Source organism: Phacochoerus africanus, chromosome 7, assembly GCF_016906955.1.
Source record: "Phacochoerus africanus isolate WHEZ1 chromosome 7, ROS_Pafr_v1, whole genome shotgun sequence".
In the NCBI taxonomy this organism is placed as follows: Eukaryota; Metazoa; Chordata; class Mammalia; order Artiodactyla; family Suidae; genus Phacochoerus; species Phacochoerus africanus.
The window spans coordinates 45,584,885-45,608,852 of NC_062550.1; the positions used below are offsets into that span (position 1 = coordinate 45,584,885).

At 39.2% G+C, this 23,968-nt stretch overlaps 1 protein-coding gene across 5 annotated transcripts in view; it reads right to left on the reverse strand.

Moving 5' to 3' along the window:
* The window catches only part of FGD4 (FYVE, RhoGEF and PH domain containing 4), a 190,253-nt gene that overhangs the window by 63,160 nt on the left and 103,125 nt on the right, over nucleotides 1-23,968 (reverse strand). Inside the window, exon 1 of one of the 5 annotated variants that reach the window (XM_047787252.1) lies at nucleotides 19,838-20,093. The exons of the other annotated variants lie outside the window; for them this stretch is intronic. Within the exon in view, the coding sequence (XP_047643208.1) occupies nucleotides 19,838-19,928 (91 nt within the window). The 5' untranslated portion in view covers nucleotides 19,929-20,093. Of the gene's footprint in view, nucleotides 1-19,837; nucleotides 20,094-23,968 lie in introns of those variants that run through there. 5 annotated transcript variants of the gene reach the window in all.

The window sequence follows — 23,968 nt, forward strand, 5'->3', positions numbered from 1 at the left end:
TCCTTATTTGGGTACCAGTTACATAACAGGGACTTGAAACCAAAATTATAACCAGATGGTCTATCCATTCAAGAAGTTTTATATTAACTATAGAAACTTTCGGATTCCAGTTTACCAAAAAGAACCAGTAGGAGTAATTAAGCAGTAATCTTGGGCATAGATACAAGCAGCTACATTATGTTAGCATGGGGAGAAGGGTTCTATTTTAAATACTGTCTTGTGAGGACTGGTAATCTTTTTGGCCACTGGTCCTAACTATTTTGCATTCCTCTGTCTTTGAGTGCCTCACTTACGTTTGCTGGGTCATATCTCCTGCAAGGACTGTCTAGACAGATACTAACTGCAGGGTACCCTCAAACATTCTCAGTTAATCCAGCCTCATCTTTGGCTGCATAAACCTCCCTGTTCCAACTGGAGAGGTTCCTGCCATGGCTTAACTTTCACTTACGCAACTTCTTTTGCATGACACTTGTGAGTGACAGATAATCTCTCAGACTGGTTAGGGTGACTGCCTCCAATTTGCAAAACTTTGTCTTGGGTTGTTATGTTTTGCCAACTTATTCTTGAATGGCTCTTTCACAAATTAAGGTTGGATTTACTCCAAAGCAAAGTCTACTCACTTGTTGATTCTTTAGGCCTGATCTCTTGACCTGGTATCCATGACCCCAGATCACATCTTTTTGGCCCTGCCTCACCCACCCACAACATCTCTCCCAACTGCACTGAGTCTCTAGTTGGGAAGATCTTCATGGTCTCCAGCTCTCGGGACAGGAGGATCTCTTGATTTAAGAGCATGAAATAGTTTTCTGAGGGAGACAATCTTAGGAGTAGATTGTCCAGAAGAAGAGAAATTAACAACAACAACAACAACAGTATTTTGACATAACCTGAGATTTACAGGAGAGTTGTACCCAGGCACTTAAGCTAGAATCTTATATAACTATGGCATGTTTATCAAAACTAAGAATTTAATATTGGTACAATACTAAACCACAATTTCATTCAGATTTCACCAATTTTTTTCACTAACACTTTTTTTCTATCACAGGATCCAAACCAAGGTATCATATGGCATTTAATTCTCCAGTTGGTAAGAGTTGCTCAGTCTTTGCTTGTCTTTCAGGACCTTGGCACTTTTGAAGAGTACTGTTAGGTATTTTGTAGAATGTCCCTGGGCTTCTCTGATGTTTTCTTATGATCAGACTGGGTTTATGGGTTTAGGGGGAGAAAACCACAAAGGCAATGTACCCATTTCACTGCATTCCATTGCATGGTATCAACATGATATCACTTATGATGTTAACCTTGGTGGTATCTGTTAAGTTTCTCCATCGGAAGATATTTCTTTTTTTTTTTTTTTTGGTCTTTTTCTAGGGCCGCAGCTGCAGCATTTGGAGGTTTGAAGACTAAGGGTCCAATCGGAGCTGTAGCGGCTGTCCTATGCCAGAGCCACCCCAACACGGGATCCAAGCCGCATATGGGACCTACACTACAGCCCACGGCAACGCCGGATCCTTAACCCACTGGGCAAGGCCAAGGATCGAAACCACAACCTCACGGTTCCTAGTCGGATTTGCTAACCACTGCACCATGACAGGAACTCCTCCATTGGAAGATATTCTATTTATATTAGGACATTTTTCAACAGACTTCTATCATCCCTTCAGAAGCTGCCCATTTGTCCCATGGATTCTGGCTAGGGGTCATATCTCCCATGTGCTATCTAAAATGCCTAGATTAAGAGGTCAACTGCACTTTGAAAAAGTAAAAATAAAGCAAATAAGGTTATAAAACTCACAGTTTACAACTCATTTGCCAAGGGGAACAAACCCACAGCAAGGAAGTTTATTTCAGAAAACAATTTCAGTTTCCCAAACTTCTTGAACTCAATAATAACACACACACCTTATCAAATAATCAGCAAACCACAAAGGAACTTAGAGGTGAAGATATGATGAACAGTTTAAGAAATTTCCTTGGACCTAGGAAATCTAATTCTAGGAATTTATTTATTTATTTATTTTTGGCCACACCTGCAACATGTGGAAGTTCCCAGGCCAGAGATCAAACCTGAATCCTAGTACTGCAGAGATGCTGCCAATCCCATTGAGCCACAGTGGGAACACCTCTACAACAGTATTAAAGACAAAAAAACTGTAGAGAAATACATATAGTATGATCCCATTTTTAAAACAGAAATGATATACACAAACGTGTATAAATGTACTGAAAAGAATATAAGGAAACATGGCAAACTTAAGTTTGGGAATTAAGGATAGTGGAAGGGTGACAGGATGAATAAGAACTTTCATGTTTTGCTGTCTATGGAACAATACAATTTATATCTCATATAAGGAAAATGTAATTATGAATTACTTATATAGAAATGAGAAAATCTATGAAAGTCGCCAAGTATATGTACTGGAAGTTATTTTTAAAAGTATATTCTTGGAGTTTCTGTCATGGCTCAGTGGTTAACGAATCCGACTAGGAAACATGAGGTTGCAGGTTCAATCCCTGGCCTTGCTCAGTGGGTTAAGGATCTGGCGTTGCCATGAGCTGTGGTGTAGGTTGCAGACACAACTTGGATCCTGCATTGCTGTGGCTCTGGTGTAGGCCGGTGACTACAGCTCCAATTAGACCCCTAGCCTGGGAACCTCCATATGCTGCGAGTATGACCCTAGAAAAGGCAAAAAGACAAAAAAAAAAAAAGTATATTCTTTATATCTGTATTCCTATGTTCATAGTAGCATAATTCACAATAGCCAAGATATGGAAGCAACCCAAGTATCTGCTAACAGATGAATAGATAAACAAAGTGTAGCATATTCATATAATGAAATATTTTTCATCCTTTAAAAGGAAGGAACAAAAAACAAAAAACAAACAAAAAATGGAGTTCCCGTCATGGCTCAGTGGTTAATGAATCCTACTAGGAACCATGAGGTTGCGGGTTCAATCCCTGGCCTTGCTCAGTGGGTTAAAGATCCGGTATTACTGTGAGCTGTGGTGTAGGTCGCAGACGTGGCTTGGATCCCGTGTTGCTGTGGCTCTGGTGTAGGCCGGTGGCTACGGCTCCGATTCGACCCCCAGCCTGGGAACCTCCATACACCGCAGGAGCAGCCCAAGAAATGGCAAAAAGACAAAAAAATAAAATAAAATAAAAGGAAGGAAATTCTGATACATGCTACAACATGGATGGCCTTGAGGCCATTATGATAAGTGAAATAAACTGTTTGAAAAAAACAAATAGTGTATGATTCCATTTACATGAGGTACAGAGAGTAGCCAAAATGGTGGTTGCCAGTGACTAGACGGATGGGAAAATGAAGTTATTATTTTACAGAACTTAAATTTTACAAGACCAAGAAAGTTCTGTGGATGGAAGGTGGTCACCGGAGCACAATAATGTGAATATATTTACTGCTAATGAACTGTGCACTTAAAATAACTTTTAAGATGGTAAACTTTATCTTAATGTATTTTTAACAAAAATTGAACTAAAAATGCATATCCCTTGCTTAATGTGGACAAAAAGAAATATGAATACATCTAATCATTAACCTAGCATCTCCATTAGTATGTCTAATAGCTAATTCACACTCAACACACCCAAACCTGACTCCCTCATCCCTCCGCTCTCACTCAAAATTAACTATCTTTACCACCCTCTCCATCTCAGTTGATGGCAACCTCATCTACAATTAGGGCAAGAAGCTTGGAAGCAGCCTGAAGTCCTCTCTCTTTTTCCCTTGCACGCTACATCCTATCCATCAGAAAATTGTTGACTCTACCGTCTCCCATCACCATGATTACTATTCTAACCCTTAGCTGGATTACAGCAAGACCCTCCACCTGGTCTCCCTGCTTCTACCCTTGTCCCCAGTATGTGCTTTCCACAGGACTAGAGAGAGCACCTTTAAAACCCAAGTTAGGTAATGTCACTCCTGTGCCTAAAATTTTCCGCTGGCTCCACATTTTACTAGTTTAACTCCTTCTCTAATGGCACAGCGGGTTGCTGCTATGGCTTGGGTTCAATCCCTGGCCTGGGAACTTCCGCATGCCGCATGTGCAGCCAAAAAATTAATAAAAACTCAATTCTTTATAGCAGCTGACAGGCTCTACATGATTTGGCCTTTATCCCTTACCACTGACCTCATTGCTAGTACTGCCCCCTGGCTCACTCCACTCTAGTCATACAGCTTCCCTACTATTCCTCCAATAGACCAAGCAGGCTTTACAACTTTACAGACTTTGGAATGCTCTTCTCCCAGATAATTGCTTTCATTTCACATCTTGGCTCAACTTGCATCCTGTCAACATGGGCTATCCTGACCACTCTACCTAGTATAACTGATACTATATTATATCCTTATCATGCTTTACAGGTTTGTTTGCTGGTTGTTGTTGTTTTTCGACAGCAATGACCACCTTCTTACAAATGCTATCATTTATTCTGTTGTCTATCTCCCCTGGTTAGGATGTAAGCTCTGGGAACATATGAGGGACATTAGCTGCTACATAAGTACATGCTCAATAAAAAACTATTGAACAAATGAGCTCCAGAAGTCTTAGACAAATTTCTCTTCATTCTTACTTTCTTTCTTTCATCTTTTTTTTGGCCGCATCCATTGCATATGGAAGTTCCCAAACCAGGAACTGAAGCTGAGCCACAGCAGAGCAGTGACATCACCGGCTTCTTAACTGCTAGGACACCAGGGAACTCCTATTTTCTTTCTTTCTTTTTTCTTTTTTTTTGTCTTTTTGCCTTTTCTTGAGCTGCTCCCATGGCACATGGAGGTTCCCAGGCCAGGGGTCCAATCAGAGCCACAGCCACCGGCCTATGCCAGAGCCACAGCAACGCGGGATCCGAGCCGCATCTGTGACCCACACCACAGCTCACGGCAATGCCGGATCCTTAACTCACTGAGCAAGGCCAGGGACCGAACCCGCAACCCCATGGTTCCTAGTCAGATTCGTTAACCACCTCGCCACGATGGGAACTCCCGGGGAACTCCTATTTTCTATTTCATGAGAAATGTTTTTTAATTCCAACAAGAAGGACACATGTAGCTATTTGAAAGCTCAATCTACACAAAATTTCAAACATTTCCATTCTTATGTAAATTTTGATGCATTCAAGGTAATGTATATACAAATTCTAAATATCTACAAAGAAAACTTACCCAAGTAATATTCCTCACAACCTAGCAGATTTCTAAACATCTGAAATTGTAGAACTATCCAGATGTTTGTCTTGATAAAAACAGTAGCAGCCAAAAATCCCACCAACTGACTGAAAATATATTTTCACTTATTATAATCTGTAATTTTATTTACATTTATTAGAGTCACTAACTAAAGTGCACTATGGCTGTCAATCTTTCAGACTCAGGACTTGATGCTACCTAAAATTATAGACTAGTAAAGAGTTATACTGTCTGGAAAAGCAAACTGCTGCAGTCTTTGAAGTTCAAAACAAATATGAACTCAAAATAAGCCTTGAAAGTAGGTAACTGTAGATATTCACTATTTTTAAAGGTCCCACTGCTGTATGATACAAATAAAATGTGTAAAAAGGCAACTGTTGCTATGGCATCTAAAGCAAATGCAACAACACATCAATGTAATGAGATAAAATAAAGACAGCCTCTAAAAACAAAATTTTTGTTTTCAAACTAGAAAAATTTTATTTTCCTGAAACATGCTCCCTAATTATTATTGAATTTTTTTTGCTACTCAGAAGGAATGAAAAGGATAATAAAATTTCTAAAGAATTCTATTGTCACTGGTCCCTTCAAAGTTAAAATTCTATTAGATGAATGGAAACACACCTTAAAATTCTAGTTTTGAGGAGGAGCTCACAGATGAGGCCTGGGGCCATAGTAGCTGCTATGTAAGTGTATGTATAGCAGACTACACATATCACTACAACTCAAACATGGGCTCTCCACTTTCAGAGTGACCATTTGTTAGGTGCCGTGAATTTCCACATATTAAGAGTGCATATTCCACAGTGCCTTCTGGGTGGGTGATGGGGACTAGTTGATCATGTGCTCTGCTGCACCTTGGCATAGCGTTTTTTGCTGGAGACCAAACTGTTTCTGAATCCCACTGTATGGGGAAGGAAGCTGGAGGCAGCTCTCCCACCTCCAACACTGATGGAGGTTCCCCTTTTGGCTATATTTAAGAATGTTGGTCAAGATTACAGAAAAGCTCTTGCTATTTAAAGCACAAAAATAACTGTATCTGCAGCCTGGAAGGGTGGAGTAAAGAGAAACCACAATCAATTACATATGTCTCTTTTGCCTATTTGCAGAGGGAGGTTCTCATTGACACATTCTGAGTAGGAGGAAGTTCATAGCCTGCTGTGCTTTATCTCATACATTGTTGCCAGTGTATAATAACACCCATTTCTTGGTTCCTTCTTTTTTATAATGAAGTGGAAGAAAATGGCCCTAGATGTATCAAAATGCCCTGTATTACTGCTGTGCTGACAATAAGAAATATGCCTGAAAAGCTGCCCATTCATGCAATCAAGTAAGTGCTGTTTTGAAGCTGTTACACTTTTTTGCTAAGATTCATAACAGTTTTAAGATCTGAAATTGATGACTATATCATAAAGTTCTCTAAGTTTATTCATGTGCAGAGAGACCTGAGAACTGATGTTGGATTTACCCAATATGATCATCTGTTTCAAAAAGGCAGTTCAGAGGCCAAACAAAGGCACACCCAGGAAGCTTTCCTGATCTCCAGGCCAGTTGTACTAGTTACTGTATATACTAAATATACCTTTAGGGCAATTTAGGCATTCTTCAGTGCACCTCAGCCATATAACCCTCATTTGCCTAGGTTCATAGCCTGGCTTTACCATTTAATAGCTGAGTGCTTGAGTTACTTCAATTTCCTGATCCATAAATGAGAATTCAGAGGATTCATAACAGTAGCACTCTCAGAAGGTCATTGTAAGGATTATGGTTTAATTAATTATAGTGAAAGTACTAAAGGAGTAGCGAGCACACGGTAAGTGCTATATAACTATTTGCTATTATTATTACAACTCGCATAATACTCAGTGCTCTATTAGGCCAGAGTAGTGGATCTGAGGGCCAAAATCCCACTCTCACCTCCCTCCAGCCTCTCAAAGCCCTTACTTCTTGCTTCCTTCTATACTTGCCCTGTCTACTTATATTTGCCCTTAACACTGCTTAAATTTTCAATTACTACCACCCAGCACTTGCTCATGCTGGCTTACTGTCTAAGTAGCTGCCATTTGCTTCAGTGCCTCTGCTACTTGCAGAGATTCCTAATAGACCATTCGGATAAATTCTGGCCAATTAATGACTTTTACAAATTAATATAATGAGTTATTTATAAGTATGTGGCCTGGTACATTAAAGATGATAACAGTATTAGTAATGATAAAATGATGTCTGACATTTGAAGTAGAGTAGAATTTACCATAGGTCATTTTAATCTTAAACAATTTAATCATTATTCCTCATGCTTTCACCATGATTGCAAACATGTGTCCTAGATTCCATAAATTTTTTTTCATTTTTCCTCCACTTGACATTTCTTCATTTGATTTTAAGCACAATTTTTTTTTTTTTTTGGTCTTTTTGCCTTTTCTAGCGCCGCTCCCTCGGCATATGGAAGTTCCCAGGCTAGGGGTCTAATTGGAGCTGTAGCCGCCAGCCTACACCACAGCCACAGCAACTCGGGATCCGAGCCACGTCTGCAACCTACACCACAGCTCATGGCAACGCCGGATCCTTTAACCCACTGAGCAAGGCCAGGGACCGAACCTGCAACCTCACGGTTCCTAGCTGGATTTGTTAACCACTGCGCCACGACGGGAACTCCTAAGCACAATTTTGCTGGTTTTTAACAATGAATCATTTTCTGAAAAGCACTTATGTGTTTATGATCACTTAAAGTCAGTTTTTATGAGCACTGAGAATATCCAAATGATGAGTAACAAAACCCATCAAGCTTCTACTTTATTCTATTCTTCCTTTTTTTCTTCTTGTCCCTCCTTACATGTACCAGAGTGATAACTCCCTAATTAAAAGTGTGAGGTACGCTGCTAATCACGGGGGACAGGAGAACAGATAAGACATAATCCTCACCCTCAGGTAATTCCTAAAGAGATACCTTCAGTTCCATAGGTATCAGGCCCCCGCCTGTGCCGCCATCCCACATACAAGGTAAGAGGCTGCCCTGATGGCAATGGCAGAAGATGAAGAGGAGGGAGTGGCTCCGACAATCAGTAAGGGCCTGGCTTAAGAAGGGACAGATGGATCTATGATAAGCCATAATGGAATAGAATAGAAGAAAAAAGAATCCCTAGGCGTTCCAGCTGTGGTACAGTGGGTTAATAATCTAACTGCAGCGGTTTAGGTCGCTGCAGATGTGCGGGTTCAATCCCTGGCCCTGTGCAGTGGGTTAAAGGATTCAGCCTTGCCACAGCTGTGGCTTGGATTCAATCTTTGGCTCAGGAATTTCCAATTGCCTTGGGTGTAGGCATTAAAAAAAAAAAAAAGTATATATACATATAACTGAAGCACTCTGCTGCACAGCAGAAATTAGCACAACACTGTAAATCAACTATACTTCAATTTAAAAAGGGGGAGATGGAAAGAGAGGAGAAAAGGATAATGTTTACTTAGGCTCCTGACTAATGTGACAGGAGAACATTGCCTTTAAGTAAGAATATAAGAATAGAGTTTTTTGTGTGATGGTTTTAGGAGTCTATAATACTGTTCAGGATGAATAATTTGCCCTGATGTTCATCAGGTTTGGTCAGTCTTAACACTCCTCCTGATGCATTTTCCAACCTCATTGTTCAAGTTTTCAGATATATTCCTTAGATATTTTCTTCAAAATATCATTTCATTTGCTATTAAGGAAATGGGGAGAAAGCCTTTGCCTCATGAAAGGCCAGTTGTAAAAGACTTTGATCCATTTTGTTGTTGGTCTAGTAATTATGAATTAAGTCACTTGTCCTTCTTCACATAAGAAGGACTAATTGCCTTAATTTTATGAACAACAGTAACAAATATCACATAACAAATATCTAAGTAATAAATATCAAATAATCAAGCATCAAGAAATAAATATTTGGATAGAGGGAGAGAAAAGCCCTTATTAAGAGCATCGACAAGTTTCTGGGTGTTTGTGGATTCCTTCAGGACTCTACTGTGCTCAGAGCAGTCCTTAAAGAGCCTAGGGGACAAGTCACAGCAATCTTCAGAGCAAGGTCACATGCCCTAGGACAACTTTCCCCAAAGTAGATTCTGTGAACAGGATCTCTCAATTCTTCCTTCCACTACTCCACCAAACCAACCAACCAACCAACCATGATTCTATATGACATATTTGTGACCTGCCACTTAACAGTTTTATCTTATACATTTATGATGCCAGTGGGCATATTAGAGGCTGTGAAGAGCCCTACAGTTAAAATACACACACACACCCTTACTTTGAACCCAGTATGTGTCCAGGAAACCTTTTCATCACTTATTACAAGTTAACATCCCACAGAACTAAGTGTCTTAGAACACATTCTTGGGAAAAGTTGCCCCTGGGACTCCCTCCCATGTTCCAACAGCTAAGGCTAGGGCTATTTCCCATACTTTCCCATCTCCACTAAAGGTACTGCTCCTGACTTCCTGATAATCATCTTGGCTGCCCTCATGACCCTGACTTTCAAAGTGAGAACTGAAAGTCCAACCTGGCGGTGGCTTTTGAACATGACCCTGCTGCCCCCGCTTCAATGCTGCACAACCCCACAGTGTACTGACCATAAAAGCAGCATTGCTGGCTGACCCAGGATGCTTGAGTCCTGCACATGGAGTCTAAAATTGTGGTAGCCCTTGGCTTAAAAAATCAGGTGAAATTATATTCCGTAACCCTGCCAATTCACTTCCTCTTTATTCTCTCCACCCGCCTCTTCCTTTCACCTGCAAAATCCCACAGCCTAGCACGCAAACACCTACAATTTATTAAACACAAAAAAAATCTCCAAAGGGAATTTTTCTTTTCTTAAAGTAGTTATAAAACAGGACGTAAAATATTACAATAATTAACAATGTGGAGAACAGTAATATGTAGAACAATGCTGGAAGTTTTATTTCACTGAGACAAGTATCATAAGACCTCTGAATATAAAAGCACATCACTGGCCTTTACTTTTGCTGAGTCATCAGGAGATAAAACTGTTTCTTTGTTCTGTGACCTCCCTGTGGGTTTAAACCCCAAGATCAGGCAAAACACTTTATTAGATAAGGAGCTTGACTTCTTTCAGAAGACTTATAACCCATCTACAACAGAGTATTGTTAGAAAAGGCTATACTCCTGGGGGGTGGGAACAAAACCTATTTTTCAAAATAATCTTTTCTCGACTGATTTTTTTTCTGGACACTAAGAGGAGTTTGTATAAATGCAGGGCCATGCATGGCTTCGAATAGGGATGCGCTGATGCTAAGATGTCCTTCAGTAAACACAGACACACAGACAAATATTTATCCTGAATCTCACAAAAATATTAACTACCATGACCTGGGCTTTAATAGGCTTTAAAACTTACACAATTCACAGCAAATTTGCTTGCAAACGCTAGTACTGTTCTACTAGTAATGATAGTAGTAATAACATGTTACAGTTTATTCTATGCCAAGTATGCAGTATGTGAAGCACTTTATATGCATTACTTCGTTTCTTTCTCTCAAGAATCCTATGAGATAACGTAGGCGTTTTTATGCCCATTATAAACATGAGTCAACTGAGGTGATGTTAAGTGACTAGGCTGAGGTTAGGTGTCATATCTACATACAGTCTGTAAGGACCTTCTGGACAGCAGGTAACCAAGTGATTACATCTTCATTACATTATAGCTATTTGCCATGATCCTATGCCTCTATTTCAGCAAATACTGTGCAAGACCAAAGCTTCAAAATAGCCAAGACATTAAAAAAACAAAGAGATTAAAAAAGAAACATGAGATAAGAATGAGACTCTTATCTGGAGTCACTAAACAGACAGAGACAGAGCCATACTTCCTTGCTTCTTCCCAGCTTTGAACCTCCTCCCCATTTGCTCTTCAGTTGCTCAGATTTCTGATCTCTTTCTAGTATATGGCTCTCCTAGACTCTCAGACATTCCCTTTGGAAGCCAATGGGCAGAGTCCCTTGGGTTCACTCCATGCTAGTCTATCCCTGCTTGGCTCTCAGCTACAGAGCAACCACCTGACTGAGACCTGTTCAAGGAGAGGTCAGAGAGAACTCAAGAAGAACTTTCACACACGTCATACTGTGTTTCGCCTTCAGTATCTATAAAAGGTATGTAGGACAGATATCTGCAAATTACAGTTCAAGAAAGTAAAGTTAGTAAATAGTGGTAAATCCAAGAGTCACACCAGGGATTTTGATTCTAAGGTCAGTGCTCTTTCCACTGTAACTGATGGCCCTGTTGTCAGGCCCGTTTGTATTTTGCACTGGAAATGAGCTTAGGACCTGGAGCTGTATTTCCAGTAAATGGAAACACTGTCCTGAGAAACTAAACATAATCTTTAAATTGTTAAAGACCCCCTAAGTTGTCACAAAACCAAGTTTAAGAAATACTTCTGGAGTTCCTGCTGTGGCACAGCGGAAACGAATCTGGCTAGGAAACACGAGGTTTCGGGTTCAATCCCTGGCCTCACTCAGTGGATTAAGGATTCAGTGTTGCCATGAGCTGTGGTGTAGGTCACAGACATGGCTCAGATCCTGCAATGCTGTGGCTGTGGCGTAGGCCGGCAGCTGTAGCTCCAATTAGACCCCTAGCCTGGGAACCTCCATATGCCACAGGTGTTGCCCTGAAAAGACAAAAGACAAAAGAAAAAGAAATACTTTTGAGTTTTACTTAGAATCTGCTCTAAGAAGTAAGGATAGTAATAAATGTCCTCAGGGAATCATGTTTCTATTCCTTCCCCACATTCAGCAATTAACAACCTGCCACTATCTCGGGACCTCCAAAATAAAAAATAAAACAAAACAACAAAAACCTTGTCACAGAATTCAAAGAACTAAAGTGCATTTATTCTTCATAGTTGGAATATGTGCCAACTTTTTCCCCTACTTGAAGACTGGTTATAAGGGTAGGTTGGAGATAAAAGAACAAACCTTAAGAGGTATATGTAGGTATTAATTCAATAAGCATTTATTTAGCACCTTGCTATATTGTACAACAAGGGGAATATAGCCAATATTGTATAACTATAAATGAATATAACCTATAAAAATTTTGAATCACTATATTGTATACTTGTAACTTATGTAATGTACATCAATTATACTTCAATAATAAAAAAAAAAAGAAATGTGTGGTGCAGTGGGTTAAGAATCCATTTGCAGTGGCTCTGGTCTACTGAGGTATGGGTTTGATCCCCAGCCCGGTGCAAAGGGTTAAAGGATCCGGCACTGCTGCAGCTGTGGCTTGGATTCAATACCTGGCCCAGGAACTTCCATATGCTGTGGGTATGGCCAAAAAAAAAAAAAAAAAAAAAAAAAACCAAACAAACAAACAAAAAAACAGAGAGAGAGAAAGAAAGAAAGAGGAAGGAAGGAAGCAAGTAAGGAAGAAAAGAAAGAAAGAGTATTTAGCACTTTGCAAGAGGGCACTGTAATAGAATCAGTGCCAGGAACTGTGTAGGATCAGTAAGATCTTTAACCTGCTTTCAGGTAGGGAGATTAAAATGTTCTTCAGTCAGGGAACTGTAAACTACAGCCTGTGAGTCCCTCAGTGGGAAGATTAAAATATACCTGAATCAGAAGTCTACAATCCACAGTTCACAGGCCAAATCTGGTCCACAACTTATTTCTGTTCATGAAGTTTTATCAGAATACAACCACACTCATTCTTATAATGCTGTGTATAATGCTTTTTGCTAAGGGGGCAAAGTAGCTACAACAGAAACTGTGGCCCGCAAAGCTTAAAATATTCGTGATCTGGCCATTCACAGAAAAGGTTTGTAGACCTTGACCTAGATTATCAAGGCAACACACCATGGATTAGTGCTATAAATGCTATAATATTATGACATTATTATTATAGCACTATGTTTAATATATTCATATTATAATTTTCTAGAATCAATCTTGGTTCAAACTCCAGCTAGCAATTGACCTTGGACAAGGAAAAACCTAGGTTTCAGGGAGCTCTGGCAGCATCTGGCACAACTGATCTAGCACATTTGGGCTTACAGATCACTCTAAAATGTATTTAGTAAATAAAAATGTATTTAGTAAATTATAGGACATAATCTTTAGTTTTTTATTGGCCTAAATCCCACGACTAGTATGCTAGTGCTTCATTTGCCATCCAAATATTTTACACAAAAATCATCTTCCCCAGCTATCTACTGAATGTGAACCAATAAGCCAATAGATCATGCTTCTTGGTCAGTGGTTCCCAACCTACAGAGCTTTAAAAGAACTACAACAGTGTAATACCTGGGCTGAATCCCTGTCATGGTGCAGCGGGAATGAATCCGACTAGGAACCATGAGGTTGTGGGTTCGATCCCTGGCCTCGCTCATTGGGTTAAGGATCGGAGTTGTCATCTGCTGTGGTATAGGTTGCAGATGCGGCTCGGATCTAGCGTTGCTGTGGCTGTGGTGTAGGTTGGCAGCTGTAGCTCTGATTAGACCCCTAGACCCCTCCATATGCCACAAGTGTAGCCCTAAAAAAAGACAAAAGACAATAGGTAAGTAAATGAATAAATAAATAAATAAAAATAAAGCTTTGCAGGATGTGCAGTGAAGGTTAAGAACCACCCTTCCTGAAGTCATGGTTACAGCCTTGGATCAAATTGGTATTTTCAGTTAAAGTTGTATAAGATGAATTTCATAATTTTAAGCTGTTAAGCTAAAGTTCCACCAAAATTATATCTTAAAGTGGGGATACCATGAAGGCTCTGAAATTTTGATAAAAATGGTTTAGGCTTGCAATATCAGTTGACTCAGTTTAAGTCATAGCCAATACTTATATGTCAAGTGTGAGGCCTTCTTCAACATCTGGTAGATAAAGTAAGACTAACTTATTTTAGAATTCACTACTGAAAAAAAAAAACAAAAAACAAAAAACTAGACATCCTTTAGTTTTTATAAAAAGCTACTAATTAGGAACCATGAGAATTCAAGACGGAGATTATTTTTGGTTGATGGAGAGGATGGCAAGTTTTGCTATAAAAGAAGAGACTGCTGAAAACAATAAAATTAAATTTTTCATTGACTTCATAAACTTTGAAAGAAAAAGAAACAGATGGTAGAAATGAACTTGAAGGGCAAAAGATGGTTTTCTCCTAGCCAACGCATTTATGCAAGACGTCTGGTTTATAAAATAACAAGAATCTTGGCTTTTCCTCTTCCTTTTACCCACTGCCAAACTATTTTCCATTTATTCACAATAAATTTATCTGCAGGCCCAGAGAGAAGATCAAACTGGCCAAAATGTTTCATAAGGTTTGACAAGGATGTTGCTAAAACCAAATAGAATGTTTTCATTATGTCAATCACAGCAACCAAGAATGAACTACTATTTCTCTTCACAAAGGGAAAAATACACATCCTTTCTATAAGCAAATCCCTCCTGACCTAGCTTGATTTTCATTAATTTTGTATTTGCTTTTTCGGTTTATTTTTCTAAACTTAAATTTCTCTCAACCTAGTTTCCAGCAGCCAAAACATTCTAACCTAATGCTCTCTTTAAGTTAAGTTCTATGATTTTCTGCCTACTTCACACTGCCAACTTAAAATTACTGGCCAACTTTTGCTTCTCAGCTTACTTTGTTTTGAAGTTATTGACACTGTTCACTTTTCAAACCAAAATTTACCTTCATGGCAAAAACAGATAAAATGAACTCTACCAAGTAAGGCCAGTCAGTCCTTCAACCTGAAAGCTACTTATTTCAAACATACCAATACTATCACTGCAGTCCAGGGCCAGGATCAGCTAGGCCTGGGAAGCAAGGCTTATTTATCTGGAAGGGCATCTTCCCCCCCAAAGAAAAAACAGGGTAGATTAGGAAAACTGGAGGTTAAAAGGTCAAAATTTTGACATGTGTGACCGTGAGAAAGTTACATAACTTCCTTATAAGTTAGAGAAATTTTTACTGCTCTAGTGTCATTGCTTAGGCGTAAGTCACAGGTAGATGCAGACCTTAGGAGTAGTGGCAATTTTTAAAAAAATCTGACAAGATACATGGTTTTCCAAAAAGGGCTTGGTGACAATCTCTAATCTATCCCAATTCTCATTTTTATTTTGATACTCTTTTAAGACAAACATTCATATAAATTTCATTTTACTAAAATCTAATGTTTAACAACTTACATAGATTTTGCTTTCCTTACTTGTTGCTGTGTAATCAGACCAGCAGGCCTCATATTTTGCCCCTGGCTAGATTTCTAGACCAGGAGCACAATAGCATTGTGTATTTAGCATCTAACAGTGTAGGGGATTGTTTCAAGTTACGCAAAACTTAAAAAGCAAATACTGCATCTAGCTTATCTTGCATTTTCTATATATATTTTTTGACTGACCCAGGAAGGAAGTTAGGAAGAAAAATAAGCCAATTCGTTAAATATAACCATTTTTCTAATTCTGAATTTTAAAAGTGCATTACGTCAGTCATGTTTAGTTATGTCTAATACGATTGCTCCTGCAAAGAAAAAGTTTAAACTGTTTAATTCACTCAAGGATGACACCAATCTTATTACTCCCTTGCTTTAAATCCTTTAATGGGACTGCAAGATCCGTAGGAAAAACTCCGATTTCCATACAGGACCCTTTACCTTAAGACATCAACCTACCTGTAAAGGCTTCCTAGCTATTTACACAGCCATGCACCCTAATGCTCAGCCACATTCTGATCAGTTCCATTCCTATAATAATACTACTTTCATATATCAAAACCATATCATGTATGTTTTTGCATATGTTGGTTCCCTTAGCTCAACTGTCTTATCTTCAAACACATTAATCTGGTTCCAGTGTCCTATTTGGGGGGAAATTTCCCTGACTCAAATAAACAGTCAGCTGTTCTTCCTTTTTTATTCTCCAAGCACATATTTTGCACCTATACAAGACATCTGTCATGCATAATCATTGCTTTTACTGGTTTTCTACCTCTTCCAATCAAGTTTTACAAGAACTATTAAGAGGAAACATTTCAGATTGTTACATTTTGTTCTATCTTCTTGCTTTTCCTATCTTCCTCTTACAGGAGAGTTTCAAAGCCTGAAATGTCTTAAATACAGGAGGGATAAAAGGGAAACAAAAAAGGAAATTTTTTCTCTGCTGGAACACAGCAAAACATCTTAAATATTTTCTCTTCATCTTCCCACAATTTTTTCCATGCAAACTAGTCCCTAAATTTCTTGGTCTCACATTCCAAAACCACTCCCATCTATTTCCTCTCTCCCAGCAGAAACCTGTAATTCCTAAACACAAAACCATTTATTGAGTCCTCCACAGGCTCCATTCTCATTCCCATGCCCACCAACCCCCACAACTTTGTCTCTGTTCTTCATAATTGGGATTAACTTGACCTCTCAGACTTCATGGATAGGTCAGAATGAGCAGGGAGCACACTGTGGTCAGAGAGTTAACAGGGTGGAGGCTGGTGTCAGGAAATGCAGGGCCTTCTACTTTGAGAGGTCAGAGACTTCCTTGGAGGAGGAGAGACAATGCCCTGTTTTCCATTTTTAAAGGAGCAGTTAGGTGGCTGGGTGGATAACAGACTTCAGGAGGTCCTAGGTGAAGGGGAAGCTATGGAATAATCCAAGGAAAAGTTGAGTGTGGCTTGAACCAGGGTAGTAGCAATGGAGGCATTAAGCCATGGTCAGTTTGATATCACTCAAAGCAGGATTGATTGACAGATTGATAAGAGAAAAAAGATTCAAGAAAGACTAAAGTTTTTGGCCTGAGCATAAGAAATAACAGTTGCTAAATAATGACATAAAGATGACTTAGAGGATTTTTTGTTTAAGAGGGGAAAGAGGAGTTCCCGTCGTGGCACAGCGGAAACGAACCTGACTAGGAAGCAAGAGGTTGCAGGTTCGATCCCTGGCCTTGCTCAGTGGGTTGAGGATCCGGTGTTGCCGTGAGCTGTGGTGTAGGTTGCAGACGCGGCTCGGATCTTGCGTTGCTATGGCTGTGGTGCAGGCCGGCAGCTACGGCTCCAATTTGACCCCTAGCCTGGGAACCTCCATATGCCGCAGGTGCAGCCTTAAAAAAAAATAATAAATTGATTTTTAAAAAATTAAAAAAAAAGAGGGGAAAAAGAGGTTTGCCCAGGCCAAGTTTTAATAATCACCATATAGAATGCCCAGCCTCCATGACTAACTCTACTTTTCTTCTCAGAGGCATGCTCATCCTGCCTGCTTTAAGATATGACCTGCCAGCTACAGATCCTCAGTTAATTAGCAGAGGAAAAACTCTTAGAAGGATTTGATCTAAACAGGACTTGACAGGGACTATGAGAGTGTATAAGTCAGAGAACATATTTATTTATTTATTTATTTATTTATTTATTTATTTAGTCTTTTTGCCTTTTCTAGGGCCGTTCCCTCGGCATCTGGAGATTCCCAGGCTAGGGGTCCAATCAGAGCCATAGCCACCAGCCTACGCCAGAGCCACAGCAACACTGGATCCTTAACCCACTGAGCAAGGCCAGAGATCGAACCCGCAACCTCATGGTTGCTAGTCGGATTCGGTAACCACTGAGCCACGACGGGAACTCCAGAGAGAACATATTTTAATCAAGGTGAAGGCCTTTAAAAATATACTTCAGGAGTTCCCTGGTGGCTCAGCGGGTTGAAGACCCAGGATTGTCACTGCTTTGGCTCTGGTTACCACTGTGGCACAGTATTGATCCCAGGCCTGGCAACTTCCCCATGCTGCAGGTGCAACCAAATATATATAAATTTGGTTGCACAATGAATAAAAATTAGCTCACTATTGTATATATTAGAAATAGCACAGAGAGTAAAGATGAATACTAGAGGGTAGATCAGAATGGATAAATCTATAAGTACTTAGGAAAAAGCCTTTTTGTTTTTTGAATGAATGGTGTTCAAGTGTCTAAGGTAAATTGTTCAAGCTTAAAATCGTCATCTTGAATTGCAATTAATTTACCTAGTTTGAATAAGTAGTATACAAAGACCATATTACCATCCCTGCAAAGACTGAAGAATACTTCCCATTGAATCATTCCTCACACTCCATTTTTTTTCTTCAATTTCCATGTGAGTTTGTCTACAAGCATAAGTTTTAAAAAGGAAAATTTCTTCAAGTCATTAAAAAAGATAAAACTTATACAAATAACATGTACACCAAATGCACACATTTAAAATTTTTCTTGGACAACTTAACAGCAATAAAATAACCCAGTCGTGTGGGCAGGAAGTGCTACATTCCTGTCTTTTCAGTTTAAAAACTTTAAAAGGAACTTCCAAGCCCACACTATTGTAGTGGCCACTCACTATAGGGAGTTGTCCGTTAGAGCAGAAAATCTGAGCAGCACTTCTCTTTCCATTTGAGGCCACCTTTCAGGAAAGAATACTATGTCTCTCCAATCATCCCTAACTATCTGAGGATGGAATGGGAAGGGACAGAAGCTGTTTCAGTTTCACTAATGCAGAAAGAAAGTACTTTCCTTTTGCTGCTTGTTTTTTAAAAAGTTTCCTATTTAGAGTGCTACAGTAAGCCGCAAAGAGATCATACAAATAGTAGACCTCGTGAAAAGGAATTGAGGCTTCTTCCTGGATAATGGAAGGAGCCAAGGCAGGCATGCACTGGCTACTCAATCTCTAGCAACTACTAGAAGCTGGGAGCAGAGCCAGCCAACGCTGTGCAGCTGTGGGAGGGAGCCTCAGCTTCCCTGCTGCAGGACTGTGACCAGCCCCGCCCTTGGGCTTCCACGCTCCGGCAACCCACCCCTCAAGTCCCCATCCTAGGCCAAAAGGAGGAAAGAATAACACCACAAGAGAATCTTGATAACTATGAAGACTGCCTGTTCTAAGCTTCAGTTCATCTTACTTAGCAGTGTAGACATTCCTCAGGAAGGCTAATATTCATGTACAAACAATGGGAAAACAGTACCACAAAATGAACACGTTTTAGTTTTAAAAGATATCTTTAGCCAAAATTTCCCATCATATGATTACACTTCTACCACACAGTTTCATGCCTCTTCAAAAGTTAACTTCTCATTAATATACTCTCTAGAATATTGGAGGGGAAAAACAGTGGCTTAATACTAATGACAATTAAAAAAAAAATCCATGCCTGTTTCTATGAAATTATCAATGTGGAAAAACAAGTAACAGGCACCTCCTGAACTTCGCTAAAGCAAGAATTCCGGGATGGAGGGGATGTGTCTATTTGCTTGAACAGAACAATACCCCATGCAGTAACACTAGAAAAGGATTAGCAGTAAACATTTTGTAGCTTTGTTCACATCAGAAATGGGAGAAAAAGGGAATAAAAGATTTGCTTTCTTTCTCTGCATCCTCCCGTTAGTGACTAAATTTTAAAACTTTTATAATGTAAGAATGAGTCAGAGAAACAACGGTTTAACTCATATTTTGCTAACCCAGAAACAGCCTCCTGTAAGAATCAAAAACCATGAATATAGTACATATTTTAAAGTTGAAAATACTCTGAACTTTAGTCTTAACTTAAAACCAAATTCTGCAACTCTCATATCCTTTAACATGCTGTGTTAGAAACTGACCCATACGCACTGGAGAAAAAAACGTGAGAAAGATACACTAGAAAATGAAACTACTTACCTTGATCAGCAGACATGATTTCATATATAATGATAATTAGTTTACTTTGGTTTGGTAGGAAAATATTAGATTTTACTCTTTCAAAGTTCATGTGATAAAATCTCACTTCTGGCTCTAAAGTCTGACAGCCTGGAGACCCCACGGGTCAGCCGGGAGCTCTGATGGTACACTGCTTACTTCAGGACTTTCTTAGATCTTAAAACTGCTCAAAGACAACCTCATGCATAATATGCCACACCTCCCCAAAGGAGGGCTGCTGCAGTGTTTTTTATAAGACCAAGTATATGAGGATGGAGAGATGTCTATTTATTACAGTAAAATAAACAACACCGGAGGCCCATGGAAGCTTCAAATGCACTAGAAATACATTTGGGAATAGGACAGTTTATAAACTGACTAATTCCTAAACTATTAGTAATGCTCTAAAAAAGCCAACATGAAAACAGTTTGTTTCCACTTGAACTAGGTCCATGCTCCAGACCAAAGAGGTTACAGATTCAAGATTCACAGGCTTAAGATGTTAAAATGTCATTCTAAATTATCGCCAATACTATTTTGCCATTTATAACTTTCCATTTTAGCATAGCTCATTGATCTTGGTGCAGAGTGAATAAATACTATTCATAAATTTTCTAAGGGAAGCAAGTTTTATGTTATATCAGAGCACTGTTTAACTGGTAAACTATTTATTTACATATCTTTATAAGCTTATTTAATTAGAACTTTTGAAATTTCTCCTAGCCCTGAAAAATTAAAAAGTGTTAATTAAAATATTTATAAGATCAGGAGTTCCTGCTGTGGCACAACAGGATTGGCAGTGTCTCTACAGTGCCAGGATGCAGGTTTGATCCCTGGCCCAGCACCGTGGGTTAAAGGATCTGGTGTTGCCACAGCTTTGGCTTAATTAGCAGCTGTGGCTGGGATCTGATCCCTGGTCCAGTAACTCCATATGCTGCACAGTGGCCAAAAATGAAAAAAAAAAAGGAATTTTGTTTGTTTGTTTGTTTTATAAAATCACAATGAAGTAACAGGCTATAGATGTCATCCTCACAGTTGAAATTAGCCTCTGTAAACCCCTTTTCAGTGTATCCAGATGCGGTGTTTCTCACATATCAGATCATCTAGATGATGTTTTGGTTTTTTTTTTTTTTTTGGCCAAAACCATGGCATGTGGAAATTCCCAGGCCAGGGACTGAACGAAGCCAAATCTTCAACTGCCAGGCTACCAGGGAACTCCGCAATGGCACTTAAAAGCACATACTGCCAATTCCATCTCAGGAGCAGAGTTTGTGGTGGTACCTCAGAATTTGCATTTCCAACAAGCTCCCAGATGACAATGACACTACCAGTCTAGGGATGCACTTCAGGGACTACACTTGGAGAACCAATGGACAGAAACTTGACACTCACTGATGGCCTAAAGCTCTGGCTCAATTGCACCTGCTTAGGAAGTAACTAATATCAGGACCGGGGGAAGTGGGGGGGGGAACAACACTTAACATGTGGTGTGAGGATTTGTACTGTACATTCAGATGAGACAGTAACTTCCATCTGCTCAATGAGCAACTTAATCATTCCTTTTTTTTTTTTTTTTTTGCTTTTTAGGGCCACACTCATGGCATATGGAAGTTCCCAGATTAGGGGAAACATATATTCGGCATGACTATGTTTTAATCTAAAAAAGAATAGACAATTAGAACATGAAGAAAAAGAGTTAAAGAGAAGAAACCTGAATTCACTTTTATGTCCTTCACAAACTCCACCTGTGTGTTTAAATTTCAGTGCGACAAGAAAACTATATTTGATTCCAAACCCACTTAGCCTTGGCAAATTTCAGTAATGTAAAAAGCAGAATGTTTCCCTGTCATAAAAATGCACCAACTTCTGTGCTTCCTGAGTTTTGATAGCAATGTTTAAATTATAACATCAAGTTTGGGTTCAAAGAAATCCTTTTTTTTTTTTAGCTAACATTTACTTTGTGCCAGGTGCTATGGTAAGCACTTCTATGCAGCATTTCGTTAAATCCTCATTATGGTGTAATAATAATTTATCGTTATTTTACAGAAAAGAACACTCTTCTGCCAAAGGAATAATACCCATAAGTTACGGAGTAATAATTACCATTTTGCAGAAGAGAAAACTAGGTTCTAGAGGTTAAAAATCTTGCCCAGGAACCTTAGTAAAACGATAACCTTTAAGAAATTCACTTAACTCTTGCACAATAAATTAAGATATAATGGGATCTACTTTTGAATCTATTTAAAGGAAAACCAGAAAAGCAAAGTATGATTTGCAGCTAGGAAGTAATAAAGTGACAATTCAAATATTGACTCTCATTGTGCACAGTAGATACTCAGAAATCACACTCAGCATCTACCACAAACTTTTAACTAAATTTGAGCTACCCAATAGTAGCCATGGTGGTTTCTTATAAAGTTCAACGAGTGCTTCCAGGAGTTCCCGTCGTGGCACAGTGGTTAACGAAGCCGACTAGGAACCATGAGGTTGTGGGTTCGATCCCTGACCTTGCTCAGTGGGTTAAGGATCCAGCGTTGCCGTGAGCTGTGCTGTAGGTCCCAGACGAGGCTTCAATCCTGTGTTGCTGTGGCTGTGGTGCAGGCCCGCACCTACAGCTCCAATTAGACCCCTAGCTTGGGAACCTCCATATGCCCCAGGAAGGGGCCCTAGAAAAGGCAAAAAGACCAAAAAAAAAAAAAACAAAAAAAAAAGCGCTTCAATATGACCCATGTTCTAATTGTCTATTCTTTTCTTAGACTAAAACCTAATCATGCCTAATATGTAAACTTCCCAGGCATATACCCAAGTGAAACGAATACTTATATTCACACAAAAACTTGTACATGAATGTTTACAGGGGCTTTATTCACAACTACCAAAAGCTGAAAAATACCCAATTGCACTTCAATCAGTGAATGAATAAGCAAACTGGTAAATCCATACAGTGGCATAACCCTCAAGGAATTGAACCAGGGGCACTTGTATGTGCATTAGAAAGTAGCCAACTTACGGGAGTTCTCGTCCTGGTGCAGTGGAAATGAGTCCGACTAGGAACAATGAGGATGCAGGTTCAATTCTTGACCATGCTCAGTGGGTTAAAGATCTGAGATGGCCATGAGCCGTGGTGTAGGTCACAGACGCAGCTTGGATCTGGCATTGCTGTGGCTGTAGCGTAGGCTGGCAGCTGCAGCTCTGATTTGACCCCTAGCCTGGGAACCTCCATATGCCACCAGTGCGGGCCTAAAAAGACAAAAAAAAAGAAAAGAAAAAAGAAACCAACTTAAAAGGCTACATACATAAGGTTTCATATGATATTCTGGAAGAGGCAAGCATATATGGTCAGAAAACAGACCTGAGGTGGCAGGGGCTGGAGGAAATGGCTGATCACAAATGGGTATAATGGAATTTTCGAAAGAGTTGGGACTGCTCAATTCCTCATTGTTGTGGTAGTTATATGACTACACATATTTATCAATACTCAGAACTGTACCCTAAAGGAGGAGAATTTCACTGTATATAAATTATCCTTTAATTTTAAAAAGTGAATGATTTTTGGTACTGGTTCATTTTATCTGTTTATTGTGACTGTTTAAAATCTTGAAAAATTGAAAAGTGATCTAATTAGCTTCCCACACAAAGTCCATTTGTGAACAATGAAGTTTATGATAGTATATTTAAAAGGATCTTTCAAATAAATGTTTAGATAATTTAATTTTAAGGTTGTCATAGACAACAGTACCTAAAACCCATGCTAACCCACTTAGTTATTCACAAAATACCCTGTCCTGAAGATTTAATGGGCGCTCACCCTGATCTTTGGCTTCCCCTTGCACAGGTTATTTCTTTACAAATTCTGTTGAATAAGGAAGTTAAGAAATTCTGCCAAACATTTAAATAGGTACTTCATAACCACTTGCTTTTTTATTATATTGACCTTAGTCTACTTTTTATTAAAAGTACCTGTATTATTTTCAATACTGTACCATTTTTAATGCGAATGACCTAAAACAAAAAATTTTTGCCATGCAACTTGTGCTTCCTGAATTAAAATTTACTATCATTTTTCAAAAAAGGTGAAGGGGGACTAAGTTGTCTGCCCCAGTATTTTTATTT